The sequence below is a fragment of the Miniopterus schreibersii genome (genome assembly GCF_964146895.1).
Source record: "Miniopterus schreibersii genome assembly, chromosome: 2".
Lineage (NCBI taxonomy): Eukaryota > Metazoa > Chordata > Mammalia > Chiroptera > Miniopteridae > Miniopterus > Miniopterus schreibersii.
In genome coordinates, this window is record NC_138102.1 from 137,570,174 (window position 1) to 137,591,579 (window position 21,406).

Consider the following 21,406-nt stretch of genomic DNA (forward strand, 5'->3'; position numbering starts at 1 on the left):
CCAAGCAAACCCCTCCCCCCAAGTGGCAACTACAATTCCCAGCGACCCCTGCAGCCGGCGGGCTGCGGCCACGATGCGCCTGCGCAATGGCTGAGGCTCCTGTGCGGTTCCCGCCAATTCTTGCGGAAGCCTACTGGGGCAATCCCGCCGTTTGACCCAGCCGAGCATCCCGGGCTCCATGGAGGCGTTTAACCCAGCCGAGCTTCCCGAGCTGCTTAAGCTTTATTACCGGAGGCTCTTTCCCTACGCCCAGTACTATCGCTGGCTCAACTATGGCGGAGGTGATGGCGGCGAGCGGCGGGCGGTGGGAAGCGGGGAGCGGCTAGGTCGGGAGGGGAATGTGAAGGGGCTCCGGGAGGGAACTTTTGCATGACCATTTTAAGTGACTCTTGCGCTCCAGTGTTGGGCCCGGCGCCTCCACGCATTATCTCGAGCCCTCCCCACCACCACCTCTGAAATGTAAATGGGCAGAGAGAGGATTTAAAGGCCAGCCTGCGGGCACACAATAAAAGGCAGACCCCCCTGCTCCTGCCACTAAGTGGCCCACGCACAGTCGGTGCCCGGCTTACCTGCCGCGGTGCCTGAGCCAAGGGGTTCTTGGGTTGTATAGTATGAAGCTGCGGAGGCATGATCTACATCAGGGACAGAGGGGCATCTCCCCAAGAGGAGAGGTACTTAGCTTGGTCGCAGCTGAATTTACCCACTGAAGAGAGAGAAGTAGCGTTATAGATTTAAAATACTTAAGCATCCTTTTTCTCATTTTTACTTTTCCCTATGAGATGCTGTGTGGTAATAATCCCCTTCAAATTAGGAGTTAGGTCTTGTTTTTTTCTTTTTTACATGGGCACAAAGGGTTTATTAAAAATACCTTCTAATTGGTTAATGTTATAAGTCCCTGAGTTGAATAAAGTACTAAATTAACTTTAAAATGTACATTTATTTACAGTGATAAAGAATTACTTTCAACACCGTGAATTTTCATTCACACTGAAAGATGATATCTATATTCGCTACCAATCCTTCAACAACCAGAGTGATCTGGAAAAGGAGATGCAGAAAATGAATCCGTACAAAATTGATATAGGCGCAGTCTATTCCTACAGAGTAAGGAATTCGGTTTTTTATGTATTTCGTTGGTTTGTTTTTTACACCAAGAACCCCCAGCATTCTGAGATAATATTTTTATAGTTTATTCTAGTTGAAGAGCAACACTTTATTTAACTGTTTTGGCAAGTTGATTGCAATGTTTTTTTTGTTCTTTGATAGTCTGCCATTACTGACTAGAAATCATTTGTGAGTGAATTGTTTATATTCTCACTAGAACAAAAAATTGAGTATCTGGCTGAAAGACAAAATGAGGAAATCAGCCTAGTTTAAGGAAGGGAATTAAAAGAGAATTGCATTATCTCCCAGCAATGCAATTGCTGGTCTTCATTCCTCTCACACTCCTACATGGCGTTCTATTAGGAAACCTCTACCATAATAATATCTAAAATTCAACTAGTGCTACCAGTGCTACTACCATCATCATCATTTTTCATCCAAATGACTGTAAAAACTTCCTAACAATTTACTCCTGTAGACTCTAGAGTCTAGTCTCAATACAGCATTGAGAATGATCCTTTTAAAACAAGTCAGGCCCTAGTCTGTTTGGCTCAGTGGTTAGAGCATTGGTCTGCGGGCTGAAGGGTTCCAGGTTCAAGTCCGACCAAGGGCACGTACCTTGGTTGCCGGCTCGATCCCCAGCCCCAGTTGGGGCGCATTCGTGAGGCAACCTATCTGTGTGTCTCACATCGATATTTCTCTCTCTCTCTCTCCTCCTCCCTCTATCCCTTCCACTCTCTGAAAAGCAATGGAAAAAATATCCTCAGGTGAGGATTAAAAAAAAAAAACAGAGACAAGTCAGATCCTGTGATTTCTCTGTTCAAAACCATTCTCTAGGGGCTACCCATTTCACTCAGAGTAAAAGCCCCTCTCTCGCCCTTACCCCACCCCTGCCACACTACCCTTACTCAAGCAGTTTCACTGCCTAGAACCCATTTCCCCAGATATTTTGGATCATTTCTTCACTTCCTTCAATCCTTACTCAGTAAGGCCTACGGCAGCCTGCCATCTCTCCTATCCCCCTGCTACTGCTATATTCTAGTACCTGGAATAATGCCTGGTAGAGAAAGTACACCATACATATTCGTTCAATAAATGAACATACGAAAATTGCCCTTCTCCTTAAAAATGCACACATTTGGGGCAGGAGGGGGAATACACACATGGGATAGTAGGTTTTGTATGGAGCTTTTTCTTATATTGTATAATTTGTTTTTCATATCAATTCTCGCTGTTCTTTTTACAAACGAGAAAACAGCCTGGAGAACTTAAATAATTTATCCCTAGGTCACACAGTTTCTAAATGATAGAGCTGGGATCTGAACCCAGGCTTTCTGACTTTAAATCCCAGGGGAAGGAGAGACAGAGAGCTAACGGGGTAAGAAAAGGCAGGCAGGAAAAATGCTTGGTGCAGTATACTCCTCTTTAGAGGTGGAGATTAATGTTTTTAATTTTTTTTTTTTTTAAATATATCTTTATTGATTTCAAAGAGAGGAAAGGAGAGGGAGAGAGAGAGATAGAAACATCAATGATGAGAGAGTCATTGATCGAGCCTGCAACCCGGGCATGTGCCCTGACCGGGAATCGAACCCCGATCGCCTGGATCCTAGGTCGATGCTCAACCGCTGAGCCATGCCCGGCCGGGCATGTTTTTAATTTTTTTTAAATATTTTTTTATTAATTTCAGAAAGAGGAGGGGAGAAGGAGAGAGAGATAGAAACATCAATGATAAGAAAGAATCATTGATTGGCTGCTTCCTGCACACTTCCTACTGGGGATCAAGCCTGAAACCCTGGCATGTGCCCTGATTGGGGATTGAACTGTGACCTCCAGGTTCATGGGTTGATGCTCATCCACTACGCCACACCAGCCGGACAAATGTCTTTTTAGAAGAGCCGGGGTGGCACTACTCCTTGTCCCTAACATGGAAGTGGGGAAATACCTCATTTTTCTATTGTGTCCTGAACTGGTCTTCCAATTCTGGTTCTTTTTTCTCCTATTTTCTATTTCTGTCTGGGAAATTTCCTCAGAGGTTTTCATTTCCACTATTATATTTTAATTTCCAGGAACTTTTTTAGAGCATCCTGTGCTTTTTTCATTAATATGTCTTATCTCTCTGAGGATATCAATGATAGTTTTTTAAGTTTTCTTCTGTTGCACAATCCATTTTCTCTAGGTTGCTTTTTTTTCTGTCCCTCCCCCCTTCATTAGAGTATTTCCTCATCTGTTTGTTAATTTCTTGCCTGTGGCTTATATTTAAGAATAGAGTACTAAAAGCTGATTAGAAGCTCTGTACAAAAAATTGAGGTTTCTTTACTACAGGGTGGATGGGCTGGGCCATTTTATTGGGAGGAAGCTCTGATGTCAGTTTTTCTAGATCTTTGCTAGAATAAAACGTCAATTGGTTGCCTCCCACACACGCTCCGACCAGGGCCAGAAATCAAACCTGCAACCGAGGTATGTGCCCTTGACCAGGAATCAAACCTGAGAGTGCAGAGATCTTTGTTTTGATCACCGATCTATTCCTAGGGCCTATACTAGTGCTTGACACACCTGTTCACATTCTTCACTGAGGAATCATCTTGTCCCCTACCTGGGGTGGCAGTGGAAAGGTATAGAAGTGAGGGGAGATGATGGAAGGAGACTTGACTTGAGGTGGTGAACGTACAATACAGTGTACAGATGATGTATTATAGAATTGTACACCTGAAACCTATATAATTTGTTAACCAATGTCACCCCAATAAATTCAATGTTTTTAAATCTCAAGAAAAAATATTCTTTTCAAAAATTTTAGTCTTTTAAAAAGTTACTAAAGATTATAATACATATACATTATATGCACAAAGATATACATACTTTATCCCCACAAAAACAAGTCATACTATGCATATAATTGTAAAAAGAAATAAGTGAGGGGAGAGAGCTGGATCTTCATATTGTACATGTAATTGTCTAGTTAATCCCCTAAATATCAGTATAATTCAACTGTGCCTGTTGCCCCCCGCCCCCCGAGGCCAGAGACCCTCTGTTTTATGATCTCCAGATAATAATTTAGGTGTCTTTGCCAGGGAAATGGAAGCTAGTCACCTAGCTCTGTAGGGGAAGGGTAGGAATCTGGGAAACCAACTGCTTGACAAATAGATTTTTAACCAATCCTTCTATTTTTAATCTCAGATTAACCACCACACACACACTCATTTCAGGGATACCCTTTGTCACCCATATGTCTCCAGCAGCAAATAAAGTTTCTTAAGAATACCTTGCAATAGGGCATTAATTAACTACATGTACTTTTCCTTATCAGAAATCTAAAAAAGCTTTGTATGTTTTCTATTGATCAACAAATATTTATTATACAGTGTTATATGTCAGTTATATTTCAGTAGAACTAGGGGAAAAAATTGATAATGTGTATTTACCAAACCCTGTTTTAAGTAGATGAAAGCTACACTGTCATCAGTTCTGGGTGTATAGGATCTGAATTAATGAACTGACATCAACTTGACATATGGTTTCTTCACTGTTCTTTGGCCACATTTTCTGTGTGGGTAGAAAATAAGCATATTTGGCAGCATGGCAGCTCTTATAGAAACTGATTGATATTTTGTACTTGTAGCCCAATCAACATAATACAGTGAAGCTGGGAGCTTTCCAGGCTCAAGAAAAAGAACTGGTGTTTGACATTGACATGACAGACTATGATGATGTGAGGAGATGTTGTAGGTAAGCACCGTGTGCCTTATTGGTAGAGTGGGTGATATCATTGACAGTTGAGTAATGATGACTCTACTCCAGTTCTGCAGACATATGTTCTAAGTGCTGGACTCTCATGACAATGGCCATACGCATCATCGACCGAGCATTGAAGGGCAAGTATTGGCAGTGTCTGAGTGGGGTTAAATTCAAAAATCTGTTTTCCTCTGAATATTAGTCTATCTACACCATATTATAATCAAATCTCATAAATTTCTAACATGTTTCCTTAAAACATATAATAGGAAAATAAAAGATTACAATAAAGTTATAGTTGAAACTCTAATAAAGCTATGATCAAACCAGGAGTTTTTTCCCAGTTCAGTCATCTGTTGAGCAACTCTTTGTGCTAGGTACTGTCCTAGATGAGGGAAATATGAAAGAGAACAATTCTTACCTCAAGTAGGTTATGCAGGCTGAGAAGGAGACAAATAAGAATATTACGGATTACATTTGTGTTAAGTAGTATGCACAGGGTGCTGTGGGAATATAGAACAGCAAGAGTGCATACAGGAATGGGAAGAGATTAGATCAGAAAAGGCTTCCCAAAAGGGGATGATAAGAATGATAATAAAATAGTTGATCTTATATAGGGGCTTATTATGCGCCAGGTACTATTTTAAGCACTTTAAATCCATTAACACCTTTAATATCCCTAGACTGGGGCAGCAGGAGGAAAGTCTTGGCAGAGAGACCAGGATAGATAAAGTCATGAAGGCAAGAGCATGAGCGGGGGGGCAGGGGGCAGCACGGGAAACGGGTACTTGTGGATAAGAGGTAAAATATGAAGCTAAGGAAGTAAGCAAGAATCAGGAATTTATAGACTTGTTTTAAAACCTATTATGTCTCCCCTCCTCAGAGGACTTTGGATTTAAGCATCGCCTCTGGGTATATTCTGGAAGAAGAGGTGTTCATTGTTGGGTCTGTGATGAGTCAGTTAGAAAATTGTCCTCTGCAGTACGGTCTGGGATAGTTGAGTATTTGAGTCTTGTAAAGGTAAGATCTTCTTAATGATAATTTACATTTTATTTTTTTGCTGGATGTTACCAAGCTTGGTATGTTTAGTAACAAAATTAAACTATCTTTTATTGCATCCACTTTCCAGAGTAGGTGATCTTACCATTTAATTGATTAAAGTCATAGTAGATATATATATTTATTGTTAATCCTCACCTGAGGATATTCTTCCATTGATTTTTTTTTATTTTTTTTTTTTTTGTAGAGAAAATGGAAAGAAAGGGAGGGGGGAGAGAGAAACATCAATGTGAGGGAGACACATTGACTGGCCTTCTCCCACATGTGTCTCATCTGGGGCTGGGGGTTGAGCCTGCAACCAAGGCCCATGTCCCCAACTGGAATCGAACCTCCAGTCCATGGGCCTACACTCTAACCACTGAGAAAAACCGGCTAGGGCCATAGCTGTACTTTTTAAAGATATTTCATATTTTGTTGTAAGTATTCTTTTTATGTGGCAAAATGAAGATTAATAGTTTACCTCTCCGGTTCAATTAAGTAAACTGGTTCAATTAAGCCAAAAAGTTGCAGGTATTGAGACTATATAAAGTAGCATGTAAGCTATACTTTGACAGAATTTAATCACTATCTTTAGAACACATTATAGAACTATTTTAATTATTTCATTTATTTTATATAATATACATAAAGGTTTTTTTTGATGATTTATTTTTCAGGGTGGTCAAGACGTTAAAAAGAAAGTTCACCTAAGTGAAAAAATTCACCCTTTTGTCAGGTCTGTTGGAAAAGACTCCATGCGGTTTAAGTTGTGTCTGCTTCACCTGCACATGCTTGTAGAATTACATTGTGTTGTGAACAAGGGAGCATCCCCAAACGGAGTCACTCACACATGTTTGTCTTTCCATGATGCCAGGTTTATTAGAGGAGACCTCCCCAATAAGCCAGTAGAGTCCCATGCAGGTACACAGAGAGGGGAAGCTTACCTGACAGAAGCGAGCAGAGTGAGAGTTCAGCAGGGAAGTCCCAGTCACTGGCAGCATCCACAGGTGAAGAGGCAGCTGTCGGTCTCAAACCAGGCAGCTACAGTGGCAGCATGCGTCTGATGGAGCAGAAGTCCGGCAGGGCTCTGAGTGTGACCATGGTACAGCCGAGTTCCAGCGTTGGGTGGTTGGAGCTCTGAGTTCTTACAACTCACCAGCTGTGGAGGTCCCACTAAAATCAGTGTCCATATGGAGTCCTTATCCAAGTGTCCAGACTGGTGGTTTGGGGCATTCCAGGCCCCTCATAACAGCATTCCCATTACCTCAGTCTTGACAGCACTTGACATAACTGTCATGGCTGACAGTGACTCCATATTGGATTGTCAAAGGTATCCAAAAAGTCGGCTCTGTTCTTGCTCTATACACCTTGTTGTCAATTTTCTCTGCTAGGGTAGCACTTTACAATAATAATAGCTAGAATTAATTAATTCAGTGTCTCTTGTATGCTACAGTATTCATGATAGTGCTTCACAAATGTTCTCATTGATCTTCCCAACAACCCCATAAGAGATATGGTGGTGTCTCCACATACAGATGAACAAAGTAAGACTTGCAGGGATTGTATAATTTACTTGGCATCACACAAGTAATTGTTAAATTTATTTATTTTTATTTTGTTATTTTTTAAAAATACATCTTTATTGACTTCAGAGAGAGGAAAGGAGAGGGAGAGAGAGAGATAGAAACATCAATGATGAGAGAATCATTGATCAGCTGCCTCCTGCACACCCCTGACTGGGGATTGAGCCCGCAACCCAGGCATGTGCCCTGACCAGTAACTGAACCCCAATCGCCTGGATTGTAGGTGGATGCTCAACTGCTGAGCCACGCCCGGCCGGGCAGTAATTGTTAAATTTAGAATTCATGTCCTGGTCTGCCTGATACCAAAACCCATACTTTTTCCATTGAATTCGCTACTTCTCTAGGACAGTGGAGAACATTGCATTAGGAGTAAGGTCCGCATTCTACCACTTCGTATGACCTTGATAAAATATTACAGCTTCCATTTCTTTATAATGGAGAGAACAATATCTGCTACATCTGTCTCAGAGTTGTGGCAAAGATTAAATGAAACATATGTGAAGTCTATTTGCAAATTGCTAAGCACTATATAATTGCTGAGATGTTAAAGCAAGCAATTCAGAGTAGAAACTATAGGCTGTATCCCACACTCTACTACTGATATATTATTATGCTGTCCTGAATTGGTTGCTTTCTACCCTTGTTATATGCAGGGGTCGACAAACATAGGTTTATAGTTGTTCATATGTAAAAATATATACTACAAGAATAAACTCTTTCTTGTACTTATAATTGTAAACCTACGTTTGCCCACCCTACTATTTATGATGTTATTAAACTTCTAAGTTGTGGAGTTTCAGAAGTAAACATTTCTTGACTGTCTCTTCTAAACCAGGCACTATGCTAGGTTCTTTCCCCTTAGACTTAACTCTCATAACTCTGAGAAGGGATGTTATTCCCATTTTACCTAGTTAATTTCTAGAAATGCAGTCAAAATAGCACTAGCTTCCTAAATGGCAACAAAAGCTATGTAGGGTATGTGTTGCTAATAATATTGGGACTTTGTTATTGTTATTCCTACAGAAAATCTATAAACATAATAAATAAATACTTTGAAGAATATGCCTTGGTTGATCAAGATATTCTTGGAAGTAAAGAAAGCTGCGATAAGATTTTAGCTCTTGTTCCTGAAAATATCCTTTCCCAAGACCATTTCTATGTGAGCTACTTGTGTTGATATTATACATGTGTTCTGCCTGCAGATTCTCATATACTTATTCTTTTTTTTTTTAATATTTTCTAATTTTTTTCTCATATACTTATAAGTTTAATCTTTCTTATACAAAACATCTGTATTTCTACATTTTTGTATCTCTACTCTAGAATACAATAAGACGAGGCCATTTCATAAACAAATTTCTTCTTTATGGAAGATGATAGTCCTAGAATTAATGGCTATTTAAAGAATGCTGAATCATTTAGTCAAAATATGTACAGACCAGGGCAAGATTTTACATTAAACTGTAGATATTTTGGCATTCTTTCTTTCATATCATCACTATATATTTTTTTAAAATATGTTTTATTTCAGAGAGAGGAAGGGAGGGAGAGAAAGAGAAACGTCAATGATGAGAGTGATTGACCAGCTGTCCCCTATACGCCCCCCACTGGGAATCGAGCCCGAAACCCAGGCATGTGCCCTGACCAGGAATTGAACCCCAGGCTCCTGGTTCATGGGTCGATGCTCAACCACTGAGCCACACTGGCCGAGCTCACCATTATATTTTTATAGGGTTATTTTTTAGTGTTTAATATTTGCATTTTAGAAAACAGTAATTACTTTCTATATAAACTAGATATTATTGTGGTAATACAGAAAATAAGTTGTTTGTTGATGTGCCCTAAATGAGTATGTTCCTTAATGACCCATCACCAATTCATGATGAGCTTCAACAACTCTTCCAAAAGCATCACGGTTCACTTCAGCGTTGGGAGCTTTTGAAGAAAGTAGTCAAATATCCGGTATATTCCATGGAAATCTGTATTACAAATATAATAATATATAATTCTTAATTCCGATTGTTTTGCCATTTAAGTTAAAGATGATTGAAGATCACTTTTTAACCACTTTGCAAGAAATCCTCCAAAGTTTCTACTGATTCTCATGCTGGACTTGCATCTACTTTTAGAATGACATAAAAAATGACAAATGTGGACCCTGGCTTGAATGGGAGATCATGCTCCAGTACTGTTTTCCACGGCTGGATATCAATGTTAGCAAAGGAATCAATCATTTGCTAAAGAGCCCTTTTAGTGTTCATCCTAAAACAGGTACTATGAAAAGAAAATAAGGAGAACTAAAAGAAAAATGAAAGTTCTTTTTTGTTTTAGCAAGCATGCCACTAGGTGTGAATACATGTGATGCCTGGCATAGTAAAGGCTGAAGACTTGTTCTGTCAGCTAATAACTAAATTAACTTATTTTTTAATTGTTGATTAGTAGCTACTAGATGAGTTTACACTACATAAATAATTTTCAGTTGGGTTTCTGAGGTTCAATGTTAGAATTAGAGTTGGAGAGGAACTTAGAAATTACAGGACAGTAGTTCTTGTACAGATGAGGAAACAGTGGCCCAAGAGATTAAAGTGACTTGTCCCACAGTCTTAAAATAAATTGTGTTGGAGCTAGGAACAGAGTTTTACTTCCAAAAACTCAAAGTTCTGTGCTTTTTCCACTATGCTGCCTCCCTCAGTAGTTTTTCAGTAGTTTTAACTTTCCTCTTTCACATGTCTCTTAGATAAGATTTGATGGGACTGAAACTGACTTTAAAGTATAAAGTGGCTATATTGGCATGAACTTTACTCCATCCAACCAGGAGACAGAAAAGTATATAGTTGTCCTTTTTGGTGTCAACAACCCAACTCTGCCGCTGGATGTGGGATATTAGGGAAATTACTCTGTGTCCCTTGGTTTTCTCATCCATAAACTGGAGATAAGGATAGTACCTACCTCAGTGGGTTATTGTGACCATCTAAAATGTAAAGCACTTAGAAAATTGTCACACATTCAGTTCTCTAAATTGCCTAGTTTCCCTTAATCTATAATGACTAATCCATACATTTGTGTAGCCCTTTTTTAAACCTGTCAACTATGTATTTAGCTTCTTTTGGTAATAAGCTTAATATTTATTTTAAGCTTAATTCTAAAGCATCACTGGATATCCCCTTATTCTAATATTCAAGGTTTGGGTAAATAATTGTGTTCATTCATAAGTGAATATTTTTATTATATCCTTTTTCCATTAATTAGTTGCAGTCTTTTTACTCTGTCTTTAACATCAACTCCCAATTCCCTGAATTATTTTCCTTGTTATTCACCTGGCAGTCTTTACATTCATTATCTCATTTTTGAGATCTGATGAATTTTAGGTAGTATCCCAGGTGTGGGTACTATAAAAGGGTAGTATAATGTTGTTTATTTGATTTCTTAAATGCTTTTCAAGATGTCCAACATATAGGTGTCTGCTTTAATCTCAGCAGATAAACCAAGGTAATGAAATGAACTGTTTCCATCTATTCCATTCAGTTTTCAAGACTCACTCAATTTGAGATCATTTTGTACTTAAATGTAGGAGGATATTAGGAAGTGGGTAGAAATAAGAGCAACTAGGAATAGCTTAACTGTCTTTCACTCCTATGTTTTGGTGTTTTTTTAAGAAGAATAAAAGGCACAGCAAATATGAAAGTACTTTTAATTTATATTTCTATTGTACTTAACAAATAAGTCTAACCCATTTCCTAAACCTTAAAATTTTAGCCAAAAATAACTTCTAGGAGACAGCCTATAATGATTTGTATTCCACAATCATCCGTTTATAACTTTTGGTTCTTTCAGGTCGAATATCAGTGCCTATTGATTTACAGAAAGTGGATCAGTTTGATCCGTTTACTGTTCCAACCATAAGGTATGTTCCAGATCATTGATCACTTTTCTGTTTGTGATTGTCCTGAATTTAAAGTAGATTCGATTCGATTCGATTCGATTCGATCCCTTCCAGAGAAGCAGCTGCTCTGAGGCTATATGACAATGCCCAAGTAGAGCAACATTTCCTAGTGAGTTCCACAGAGCACAAGTTTTTCAGCTGCTGTTATGCAAGAAAAAGATTTTTTAGTTAAATGTGCTCTCCGTCTAGGGAGCTCACTGGCACCTTTCCTTCTCCCTTTTCTTCCCCCAGGTGCATTACTGCTAAGCTCTAGGGGCCCTTCTTCTCCCTCTGTAACTTGTTTCCTAAGCCTACGCAGCCCAGCTGGCCCACTTTTACTACCTCTATAACTTCCTAAATAAACTTTCTCTTATAATTTGGAAAAAAAGAATATTTTTCAGTTCAAATAAGTTGGGGAAATCTTGCCTTAAACAGATTAAAAGTTCTTTACTGCCAGATTTTCCAGTTTGGGGCATACCCGTAGACCTTGCCTGACTGTGCTCATGGCCAGGCAGGGGGGACAGTGTATGCAAGAGTAATTTGGAGTTTGTGCCAGCTCTAGCCAGCCTATTCAATGGCTGGATAAATTGCATTACTTCAACATGTTCCTGCCTCTCAACCTGTGGAGTTACTCATGCTGGAGAATGAGTGACATTGAGTCTCTGCTCTTTTAATTCTCAAAAAAAAGATTTCCCAGTCTCTTATATGCTAATATTGCATGGAAAACTCCAAGAAGAGATTATGATGTTTAGAGTATCCCAAATTAGTTGGCCACATAATTGTTTCACAGAAAATATTGAGGGATTCATGTGCTATGATGATACACTGGGTAATACTGACCAAGAATCAACTTTAAAATTCTCTTATTCTATTATTTGCAGCTCCATTTGCCGTGAATTAGATGCCATTTCCACTAATGAAGAGGAAAAAGTGGAGAACAAAGCTGAATCAGATATCAAACATAGAACCAGAGGTAGGTTAATACGTTGAAGTCTCATTTTTATTTTTATTTTTTTTCCTTTTTAATCCTCACCCAAGGATATTTTTTCCATTGCTTTTCGGGGCCAGGGGGAAAAACACCGATGTGAGAGAGACACATCAATTGGTTGCTTCTCACTCTCGTGCCAACCAGGGCCAGGGATTGAGCCTGCAACCAAGGTATGTGCCCTTGGCCAGGATCGTACCTGGGACCCTTCAGTCCAAGGATCGATGCTCTAACCACTAAGCCAAACCAGCTAGGGCCAAAGTCTCATTTTAACACAAGCTTTTTATATAGACATCCTTCCGTCACTCCAGTAACTCCCCTTAGATTCATCCCAGAATGAATGGATCAATGTTTATCCTGAAACCAACTCAGTAGCAAATAATGTTATAGCTGTGTTTCTCTCCTTCAGCAATTGCCCACCTGGAATGGTGCTGTTAAATCCAGTTTGAGTCATCAGATATTTACTAAGCAATATCTAAATGCTTACAATCTATATTGTAAGATTAGGCTGTCAACTGGTATTGATAATTGTTTGAATCTCACTTTTTTTGACTGCAAAACCAAACTATTTATTTTTTTATATATATTTTTAAATTTTATTTTTGTTTCAAATATTACAGATGTCCCTTTTTCTCCCCACTGACCCATTCCACCCTTTCCCACCCCCATCCCCAGTCCCTCTCCCCAGCATTGTCCATGTCCTTGGGTTGTACATATATGCAAATAAATTCTTTGGTTACTCTCTCCCCCTCCACCCACCTGCCCTCCTCCATCCCTCTGACATTCGTCAGTCTCATCAATAGTTATTTATTAAGCAACTACTATGTATGCTGTACTTTTGTTCTTTGTTTTGATGTGTTCAGATGAGGGCTATGGTAAATATATGTCTAAACTATGATTGAATTATATATTCAAGAATTTGAAGGGCCTGCGGAATTTATAAATCTTTCTGCTAATGGAAGTCGTATCTTATACCAACACCCAAGAGACCCTCTGTGGTAATAGAGTCCAATAGCACTTTCTATGATGATGGAAATGTTATGCACTGCCCAGTATGGTAGTCACTAGCCATATCAAGTGGCTTCTGAGCACTTGAAATGTAAGAAACTGGATTTCTAATTTCATTTAATTTTAAGTTAAATAGCCACATATGGCTAGTGACTACTGTAATGGACAGTGCAGATCTGTGCTCTCTGTTTGACCTTTTTCAGTCAAATGTTGCTATTATTCTTTCAAAACCCAAGCTTAAATATCACTTTATCTATTCTAGTTCTAACATAATATCTAAACATAGTACATTACACTATTAATGTTTATAGAGTAATTACAAGTATTCTGTTCAAAATATTTGAAAAATCAGAATAAACTGGGAAAAAGGAACTCAAAGAGAAAACAGACATCGAAAAGAACAATGGAAACCTTTAGAAAAAAACAATTAATGTCTTCAGAGAATAAGAACATAGTGCATCCATGAAGTAAGATCAGAATACTATGAAAAAGAAATTCTCATAAAACAAGAAAGAGCCCTGGCCAGGTAGCTCAGTTGGTTAGAGCATTGTCCCCATGCCAAGGTTGAGGGTTCCGTCCCCAATCAGAGCACATACAAGAATCAAGCAATGAATGTATAAATAAGTGGAACAACAAATTGTTGTTTCTCTGTGTGTGTGTCCCTTCCTCTCTCTAAAATCAATAAAATAAAATAAAAATAAAACAAGAAAGAGGTCTTAGAAATCAAAAATCATTAGAATAAAAAGTTCAGTGGAAGGGCTGGAAAAGAACAGTTGATATTTCCCAGAAAGCAGTACAAAAAAGACAAGATGGTGGTGGTGGTGGTTATTGTTGTTTTAAAGAGGGAAAAGGTAAAATTAGAAGACTGTTTCAGGAGGTCTATGATCTGACTATTGGAGTTTCAGAAAAAGAACAAATAAAACAGGGAAGAAATAATTGTCAAAATTACATAGGAAAATATCCCTGTAATGAGTCTTTTATTAAAAGAGCTCAGCATAATAAGAAAACAGACCTATACCAAAGCACATCATTTGAAATTTCAGAACTCTGAGAATTAAGAAAAGATCTTAAAAGCTTTCAAACCCCATCCTACTTCCCCTCCCTGCCCACCTCCCAAAATGCAGACCTAGAAAGAATGGCCTCCGATTTCTAAACAGAAGTGTTCATTTGTTAGAAATGGGTGCTAGAAAAGAAAAAAGTGGTTGCTATTCAAGAAGATGGTCAGGGGACTGATACTTTTTCCATTATAAACCTGTTAGTACTCCCTGGCCAGTGTGGCTCAGTTTGTTGGGCATCATCCTTGCACCAAAAAGTTGCTGGTTCAGTTTCCAGTCAGGACACATGCTCAGGGCATGTGGGAGGCAACCCATTGATGTTTCTCTCCCCCCTCTCCCTTCCTCTCTCTCTAAAATCCATAAAAAACATTTAAAAAATAAATAAAATAAAAATCTTAAAAAAAAGATTCAAAGTCCTATGTAGTTGATCCCAAACTAAACTGTGTCATTGGTGTAAGTTCATTTATTATAAGAAAATTCATATGTAAAAATTTAGGATAAAGTTATAATGTACTTTCATAATTGCCAGATCAGATATTCATCCATAATACCCACATCAAGATTCTGTTTCCAGTCCCAAGTAAATTAAATAACACTTACTAAAAAATTTTAAAGTATAATTTCTTTTTGTATTCTTTTCAGTGAACTATTGTGAGGATTCTTAATTCCATAAAGGCATAGCATACTACCAAAATCTAAATCTCATCTCGTTCTCAATCACACTTTTCCCCCCTATTGGGTATTAATTATAGATTGTGTAATTAAATGGATGATTGAGATTCTGTATTCAAAATTTTTTACAAACTACTTACATATCAAATGCTTGTACTTAATGCATTGTGTCTACTAACTTCTGATCGTGTCAGGAAGGCATGGCCCTGACTTCACATTTTTAATGTTTTACTGTGTTGGTAAAACTAGTTATTATTGAAGCCACACTTTATAAAGAAAGGAATGTTGGATGGAACTTAACACAAAGCAATAGATTATATTGGTCTAATACTAGAAAGCCTACTAGAATAGATACATACATGTGGTTTAGATGTGCTAGAGCAGCACTGTCTAATACAGTAGCCACCTGTCACTACTGGCACTTAAAATGTGGCTGATGTAAACTAAGGAACTAATTTTTAAATTTCATTTTAATTAAATTTAAAAACATGGTTGATTTAATTATTGGAAAATTTTAAGTATATTTGGAAATTTTGGGTATATGAGCATACTTTTTTTAAACTATGTTTTATAATCTAAATATAGAGCAAATACTTCTTTTTTTTTTAAATATATCTTTATTGATTTCAGAGAGAGGAAAGGAGAGGGAGAGAGATAGAAATATCAATGATGAGAGAGTCATTGATCGGCTGCCTCCTGCATGCGCCCGACTGGGGATCGAGCCCGCAACCTGGGTATGTGCCCTGACCAGGAATCGAACCCCGATCGCCTGGATCCTAGGTCGACGCTCAACCGCTGAGCCATGCCTGGCCGTGCTAGAGCAAATATTTCTGATAACAGTATAGCATCTAAACTGAGATGTAAAAGTACAAAATACTAGATTTCAGAGACTTAGTATGAAAGAGAATATAAGATATTTCCATTTTTATTACGCTTTGAAATAATATTGTAGATACTATTTAATATTGAGGTGAGTTAAAATATATTATTAAAATTAATTTCACTTTTTTTTTAATGTGTCTTTATTCATTTCAGAGAGAGCAAGGGACAGGGAGAGAAGGGGGTGGGGACGGAAACATCAATGATGAGAGAGTCATTATTGGCTGCCTCCTGCATACCCCCTGCTGGGGATTGAGCCCGCAACCTGGACCTATGCCCTGACCGGGAATCAAACCACTATCTCTTGGATCATAGTCGCTGCTCAATTGCTGAGCCACACTGGCCAGGCTAATTTTACCTTTTTAAAAAATGTGGCTACTAGAGTGTAAAATTACACGTTTCTCATATTTCTGTTGGACAGCATTGTTCTAGAATTCTTATAAGAAACTTAGAAACTTATACTTTCATGCTATTCTTGCTGCCAAAATGCTAACTATAATGCTTGGTCTTTATAATTTAGATTATAAGAAGACCAGTCTAGGTCCTTATGTAAAAGTTTTTGAACAGTTTCTTGAAAACCTGGATAAATCTCGAAAAGGAGAACTTCTCAAGAAGAGTGGTAAGACTCTATACCTTTCCCTTTTAGCTATTTAGATCTTAGCATAGTAGTTTAAAGCATCCAGCAAGTGAGCAATTTTAGGGCTCTAGTCTTTGCCCTCCCAAAAATGTTATTGATTTACCTCACTAAATTTAGTGTTTTTTGAAAATTAAGGTCCCTTAATTCAGTTCAACACATACTTATTAAACACTTTCCAAGTGTCAGGTTCTATGAGGGAAATAAAGATGAATTACACAAAGATGAATTACACACCATTCCTCCCTGTTCTGAGTAAGTACTAACTGGTACAAAACAAAGAAGTACAAAATGCTAAGAAAGAAATCTCATCTGACTGAAATAACCTGAGAAGATTTCATACAAGAAGAGGTGGTATTGGAATTCTTTTCAGTAAGCTGCTATATGAAGTCTAATCCCCCAGTGCCAATATACCATGCCTTGAAGTGTGAGTAGTATCTCCACAAGCAGAGATTTGATGAGATCGGGATACAGGGGTGTGAAAAGGAGACAGGCTCTTCGTTCTTGAAAGGACTACCAGGAGCAAAGGCATAGAGGCAAAAAAGCATTGGGTCACTCTGGAGACCATCAAGTACTACAGCTAATCTGGAAAAAGATATGTCAGGAAGTGATGAGATGAATTCTTAAGAAGCAGACTAAGGAAGGCAGTGCCATGATTTGTAGTTTTGTCTAGAAAAATAAATCTATCAACAGTATATCTGGAAAGAGGTAGGGAACAGAAAGAACCCAAGAGGCCAGTGGTCTATTACCATTGGGACAGTAGTATTGGAGATCTCCAAAACAGTAGTCCTTGAGACTCAGTAATGACTTGGAAGTGGAGAGATGAAAAATGGAGGTAAAGGTGCCACAGAAGCCAGGGCAAAGAAAAGTTTCAAGATTATCAAGTGTCAAATGCAGTAGTAACTGATATAATGCTGTTGCATATAGGAACTAGAGGGATGTGCTAAGAGTATAGCACTGTCAAAGGAAACATTCTTTGGATAGGAGAGACCTGAGCATATGTGTAAGACAAAAGGAAAAAAATCAGCAGTGAAGATTATTTAAGAGATTAGTGAATACCATAGAAAACGTTGGCAACGTTATAGAAATATAAACTCCTTTTCCACTTCATTTTTTAATAAAATTTGTGATGGCTAAAGAGTAGTGCCTAAAACAATGCTCTACTCATAGTAGATACTCAGATATGTACCTATTGAATGAACAATGATGACCCTGAACTTGGAAACCTTGTTAAAGCTGCCATTCCAACTCACCATATTAAGTCCTTTGTATTCTTGTTCTGTACTGTAAAGTGGGCTTCAGTAAATGTGAAAGCAAATCTTTATGCATGATGTGAACTTAGTGGAAGCATTAAGCAAATCAGAATATGAAAATAAATGGGCTTTGTTTTGTTTTCCTTTACTATCCTTTGATAAAAATCTATTCTATTTTAGATTTACAAAGAGACTTCTGAAGATAACAACTCCCCTTCAACCAATGTGTATAACTTCTACCTTCAACCACGAATCAAATACTTCAAGAGACATTAAATATATATGGCAGAAACATGTATACATTTTAATGCTCAAAGCAAAATTTCCTTTTCTTGAGAAATAATTATGTTTAAAAGAGTCCTAATACCACCAAAGTAGAGTGTCCAGGTTGCTGGAAGGAAGAATAATGGGAGGAATAAGTGGATTGCAGATAAATTTGTAAAAATTTAATATTATACAAAGATAATTCTTAGATTTCTGTCATAAATACTTCTACCAGTTGCAATATGTAGAGGTAACTGAGCAGTAATATGCCCAAGACTTTAATCTCAGCTTGCTGGATACAGCGTCCTTACTTCCAGAGTGAATATTCAAGGTGAATGAGGGCTTTGTCCTTAAGTCTTAGACACTTAAGTTAATTATACCTGCAGTGTGTATTCAGTCTCTTCTTTGCTTAGTAATATTTTTATAGGTCACCTCACAGCCAATCTTTTAAAAATCATTTTAAACTGAGCATCTAAACCTACCAAAACTTTAATCCAAAAGGTGTGAGTTACTAGATTATTATAATATGGCCGAGTAGAGTATTGTTTACAACTATTGCAATTGTAGCTCCTTCTTAGGTTAGAGAACAATTGGAACAATCAGATTAGTTTACATGGTAAAGCAGCAGCTTAGAAAAAATAACCAACTTAACCAACAAAAAATGTGTTATACTTGTCAAGACACTTGGACCTTCAATATTTCCAGAATATGTCCAGATATTTAAATTTAATTTTAAAGTTTTCATTTCTTCCGTATTTGATTTTGTGTGATAGACTGTAAAGTATCAGATTTCTTTTTTTCTGGTTTTACAACAAGTCTAAACAAAACAGCCATTCTGGTTTGCATTCTGTCTTCTGAGAAACACTGGGAAGCAAGCTATCAGGCTGTTACTTTCCGTAATTTATGAAAATTTTCCTTACTTTGCATTTCCTTTACCATTGTTTTCTCTATAGCTACACAGCCTTATATAAAACACTATAACGCAGTCAACATACTGAAATGCCTTACATTTCTTTTGCTTCTAATTTTTTAAGAAAAATATTAAAGATTATTGTGTGAAATTCCACATTATTTGAGCTTCTGTGTACATATTGTTCAGTCTTCAGGTTTGGGGAAAAGTGGGTCAATTGAAATTCCTGAGTACAAAATTACTAGATTCATTGGTCCACCTTAAGAACTCAGAATGAGAATAGAAGGACTGGTGTTATACTTACAATGAGATCTTTTAAGCTTCCAATGTGTCTAGCATTCAAGTATTTCAGTGCTTTAAAGTTAAAGCCCTTACATCTGTAATATTTTAAACAAAAATAAATATTTTAAATTTAAAAATGTATATTAAAAAAAATAAATAAATAAATAAAGTTAAAGCCCTTTGCCCAGCCGGGCGTGGCTCAACAGCTGAGCATAGACCTAGGATCCAGGAGATCGTGGTTCGATTCCAGTCAGGGCACATGCCCAGGTTACAGGCTCAATCCCCAGTCGGGGACAAGCAGGAGGCAGCCGATCAATGATTCTCATCATTTATGTTTCTCTCTCTCTCCCACTCCCTTCCTCTCTCTGAAATCAATGCAGATATATTAAATATATATATATATATTAAAGCCCTTGGATAAAAGTTGGTATACTAGCCCATAAAATTTATAGAACATACTGTGCGTATGTTAAAGAGTAAATGTTTGATTCCTGAAGAGAGCATAAAAGTGCTCAAAGACTACTGACTCCCTATTTGATTTTCCAACTCCTGCACATATATAAGGATTATAGAAATAAAGGGAACAACTGATTTCCATCTCCAAACTTGCCCAATTTATAAGGAAACCCAAAAAAAAAAATGCATCCTTCCTTAGCAACTCATTAACAACAACATTAGAAAAGTCAGTGGGCGCCCAGCCAATGTTTTTCAGTGGTTGAGCATTAACCTATGAACCAGGAGGTCGCAGTTCGATTCCAAGTCAGGGCATGCCCAGGTTGCCCATTCAGCCCCCAGTAGGGGGCATGCAGGAGGCTGCCAATCAGGGACTCATCGTTGACATTTTTTTTTTTTTTAAACATAACTTTATTGATTTCAGAGAGAGGAAAGGAGGGGGAGAGAGAGAGAGATAGAAACATCAATGAGAGAGTCATTGATCGGCTGCCTAGCCCGCAACCCAGGCATGTGCCCTGACCAGGAATCGAACCCCCATTGCCTGGATCCCAGGTCGATGCTCAACCACTGAGCCATGCCCGGCCGGGTTCATCATTGACATTTCTATTTCTCCCTCTCTCTCTCTGAAATCAATTAAAACATTTTTCAAAAAGTCAGCTTGCTGGGAAAGAAAGAAATGGTCAAAATGTAGGTCGTTTTGTTTGTCTAAAGAGATGATTGGCGATTGCTGGCCTTTTCTTCTGAAGGTAACTGGACTGCTTTGGCAAATCTTCCAGATCACTTATTTACTTAGGTAGAGATTCTATAATTTTAATAGTAACAATAAACACTTTTTAAGTAATGTACATATTTTACCTATTTTAATTTTCCTAACAATCCTATTAAGTAACTACCATTATCGCCAAGTGAGAAAACTGAGGCACAAATTGGTTAATTGCCTAAGGTCACTGTTAGGTAACCAAGCTCAGATTCAGACAAAGTAGTCTGGCTTCAGAGTCCACGTTCTTACTCAGTCACTCCTCTATATATATACACACACCTGTGTGTGTGTGTGTTTAGAGAGAGGAAAACATCAATCTGTTGTTCCATTTATTTATGCATTCATTGGTTGCTTCTTGTATGTGCCCTGACTGGGAATCAAACCCACAATCTTAGTTTATCAGGTCCAAGCTCTAACCGAGTTACCCAGCCAGGGCCCAGAGTCCTTCTCCTTAATCACTCCACAATATTGCGTCTCCTATCTGAAGAGAATTTCAGAATTTCTCATTCCTCATAAACTACACTATCTCATTTAATCCTAATTCACTAATCCTAATCCTCACTTCATTATGTAAAGGTCTTGTAAATTTTAAAGTAGCTTTCAGAGCTTTTTAAATATTCACTGCTTTCCTTAAAAGGCAGCCACAGTTGTCTTAAGCCATACCTCAAATAGCGTTAGCTGGTTCAGGTAATACACTGTATTTATTGAGTTCTTTTGTAGGATTAACAGTATGGGAGTCAGGGCCTTTCATTAACAAAACACTGATTTTACATTCTACCAGGCAGCTCAGTTGGTTAGAGCATCATCCTGATATGCCAGGGCTGCCGATTCCATCCCTGGTCAGGGAACATACAAGAATCGAACAGTGAGTA

The 21,406-nt window shown here is 38.0% G+C and overlaps 1 protein-coding gene across 2 annotated transcripts; it reads left to right on the forward strand.

The window, feature by feature from the left end:
- The first annotated feature begins 50 nt into the window (after positions 1–50).
- On the forward strand, positions 51–19,195 carry PRIM1 (DNA primase subunit 1). 2 transcript variants are annotated; one of them, XM_081128366.1, is made up of 13 exons: positions 51–281; positions 947–1,104; positions 4,724–4,830; positions 4,903–4,976; positions 5,720–5,856; positions 6,552–6,610; positions 8,481–8,590; positions 9,331–9,419; positions 9,587–9,728; positions 11,292–11,361; positions 12,261–12,352; positions 16,499–16,597; positions 18,046–19,195. In XM_081128366.1, the coding sequence occupies exons 1-13, from the start codon at positions 179–181 to the stop codon at positions 18,063–18,065; spliced, it is 1,260 nt and encodes a 419-aa protein (XP_080984492.1). In that variant the 5' UTR covers positions 51–178; the 3' UTR covers positions 18,066–19,195. The 2 variants fall into 2 exon arrangements, with proteins under 2 accessions (XP_080984492.1, XP_080984491.1); XM_081128365.1 differs by lacking the exon at positions 18,046–19,195 and having other exon boundaries at positions 16,499–16,647.
- Positions 19,196–21,406: the final 2,211 nt, after the last annotated feature.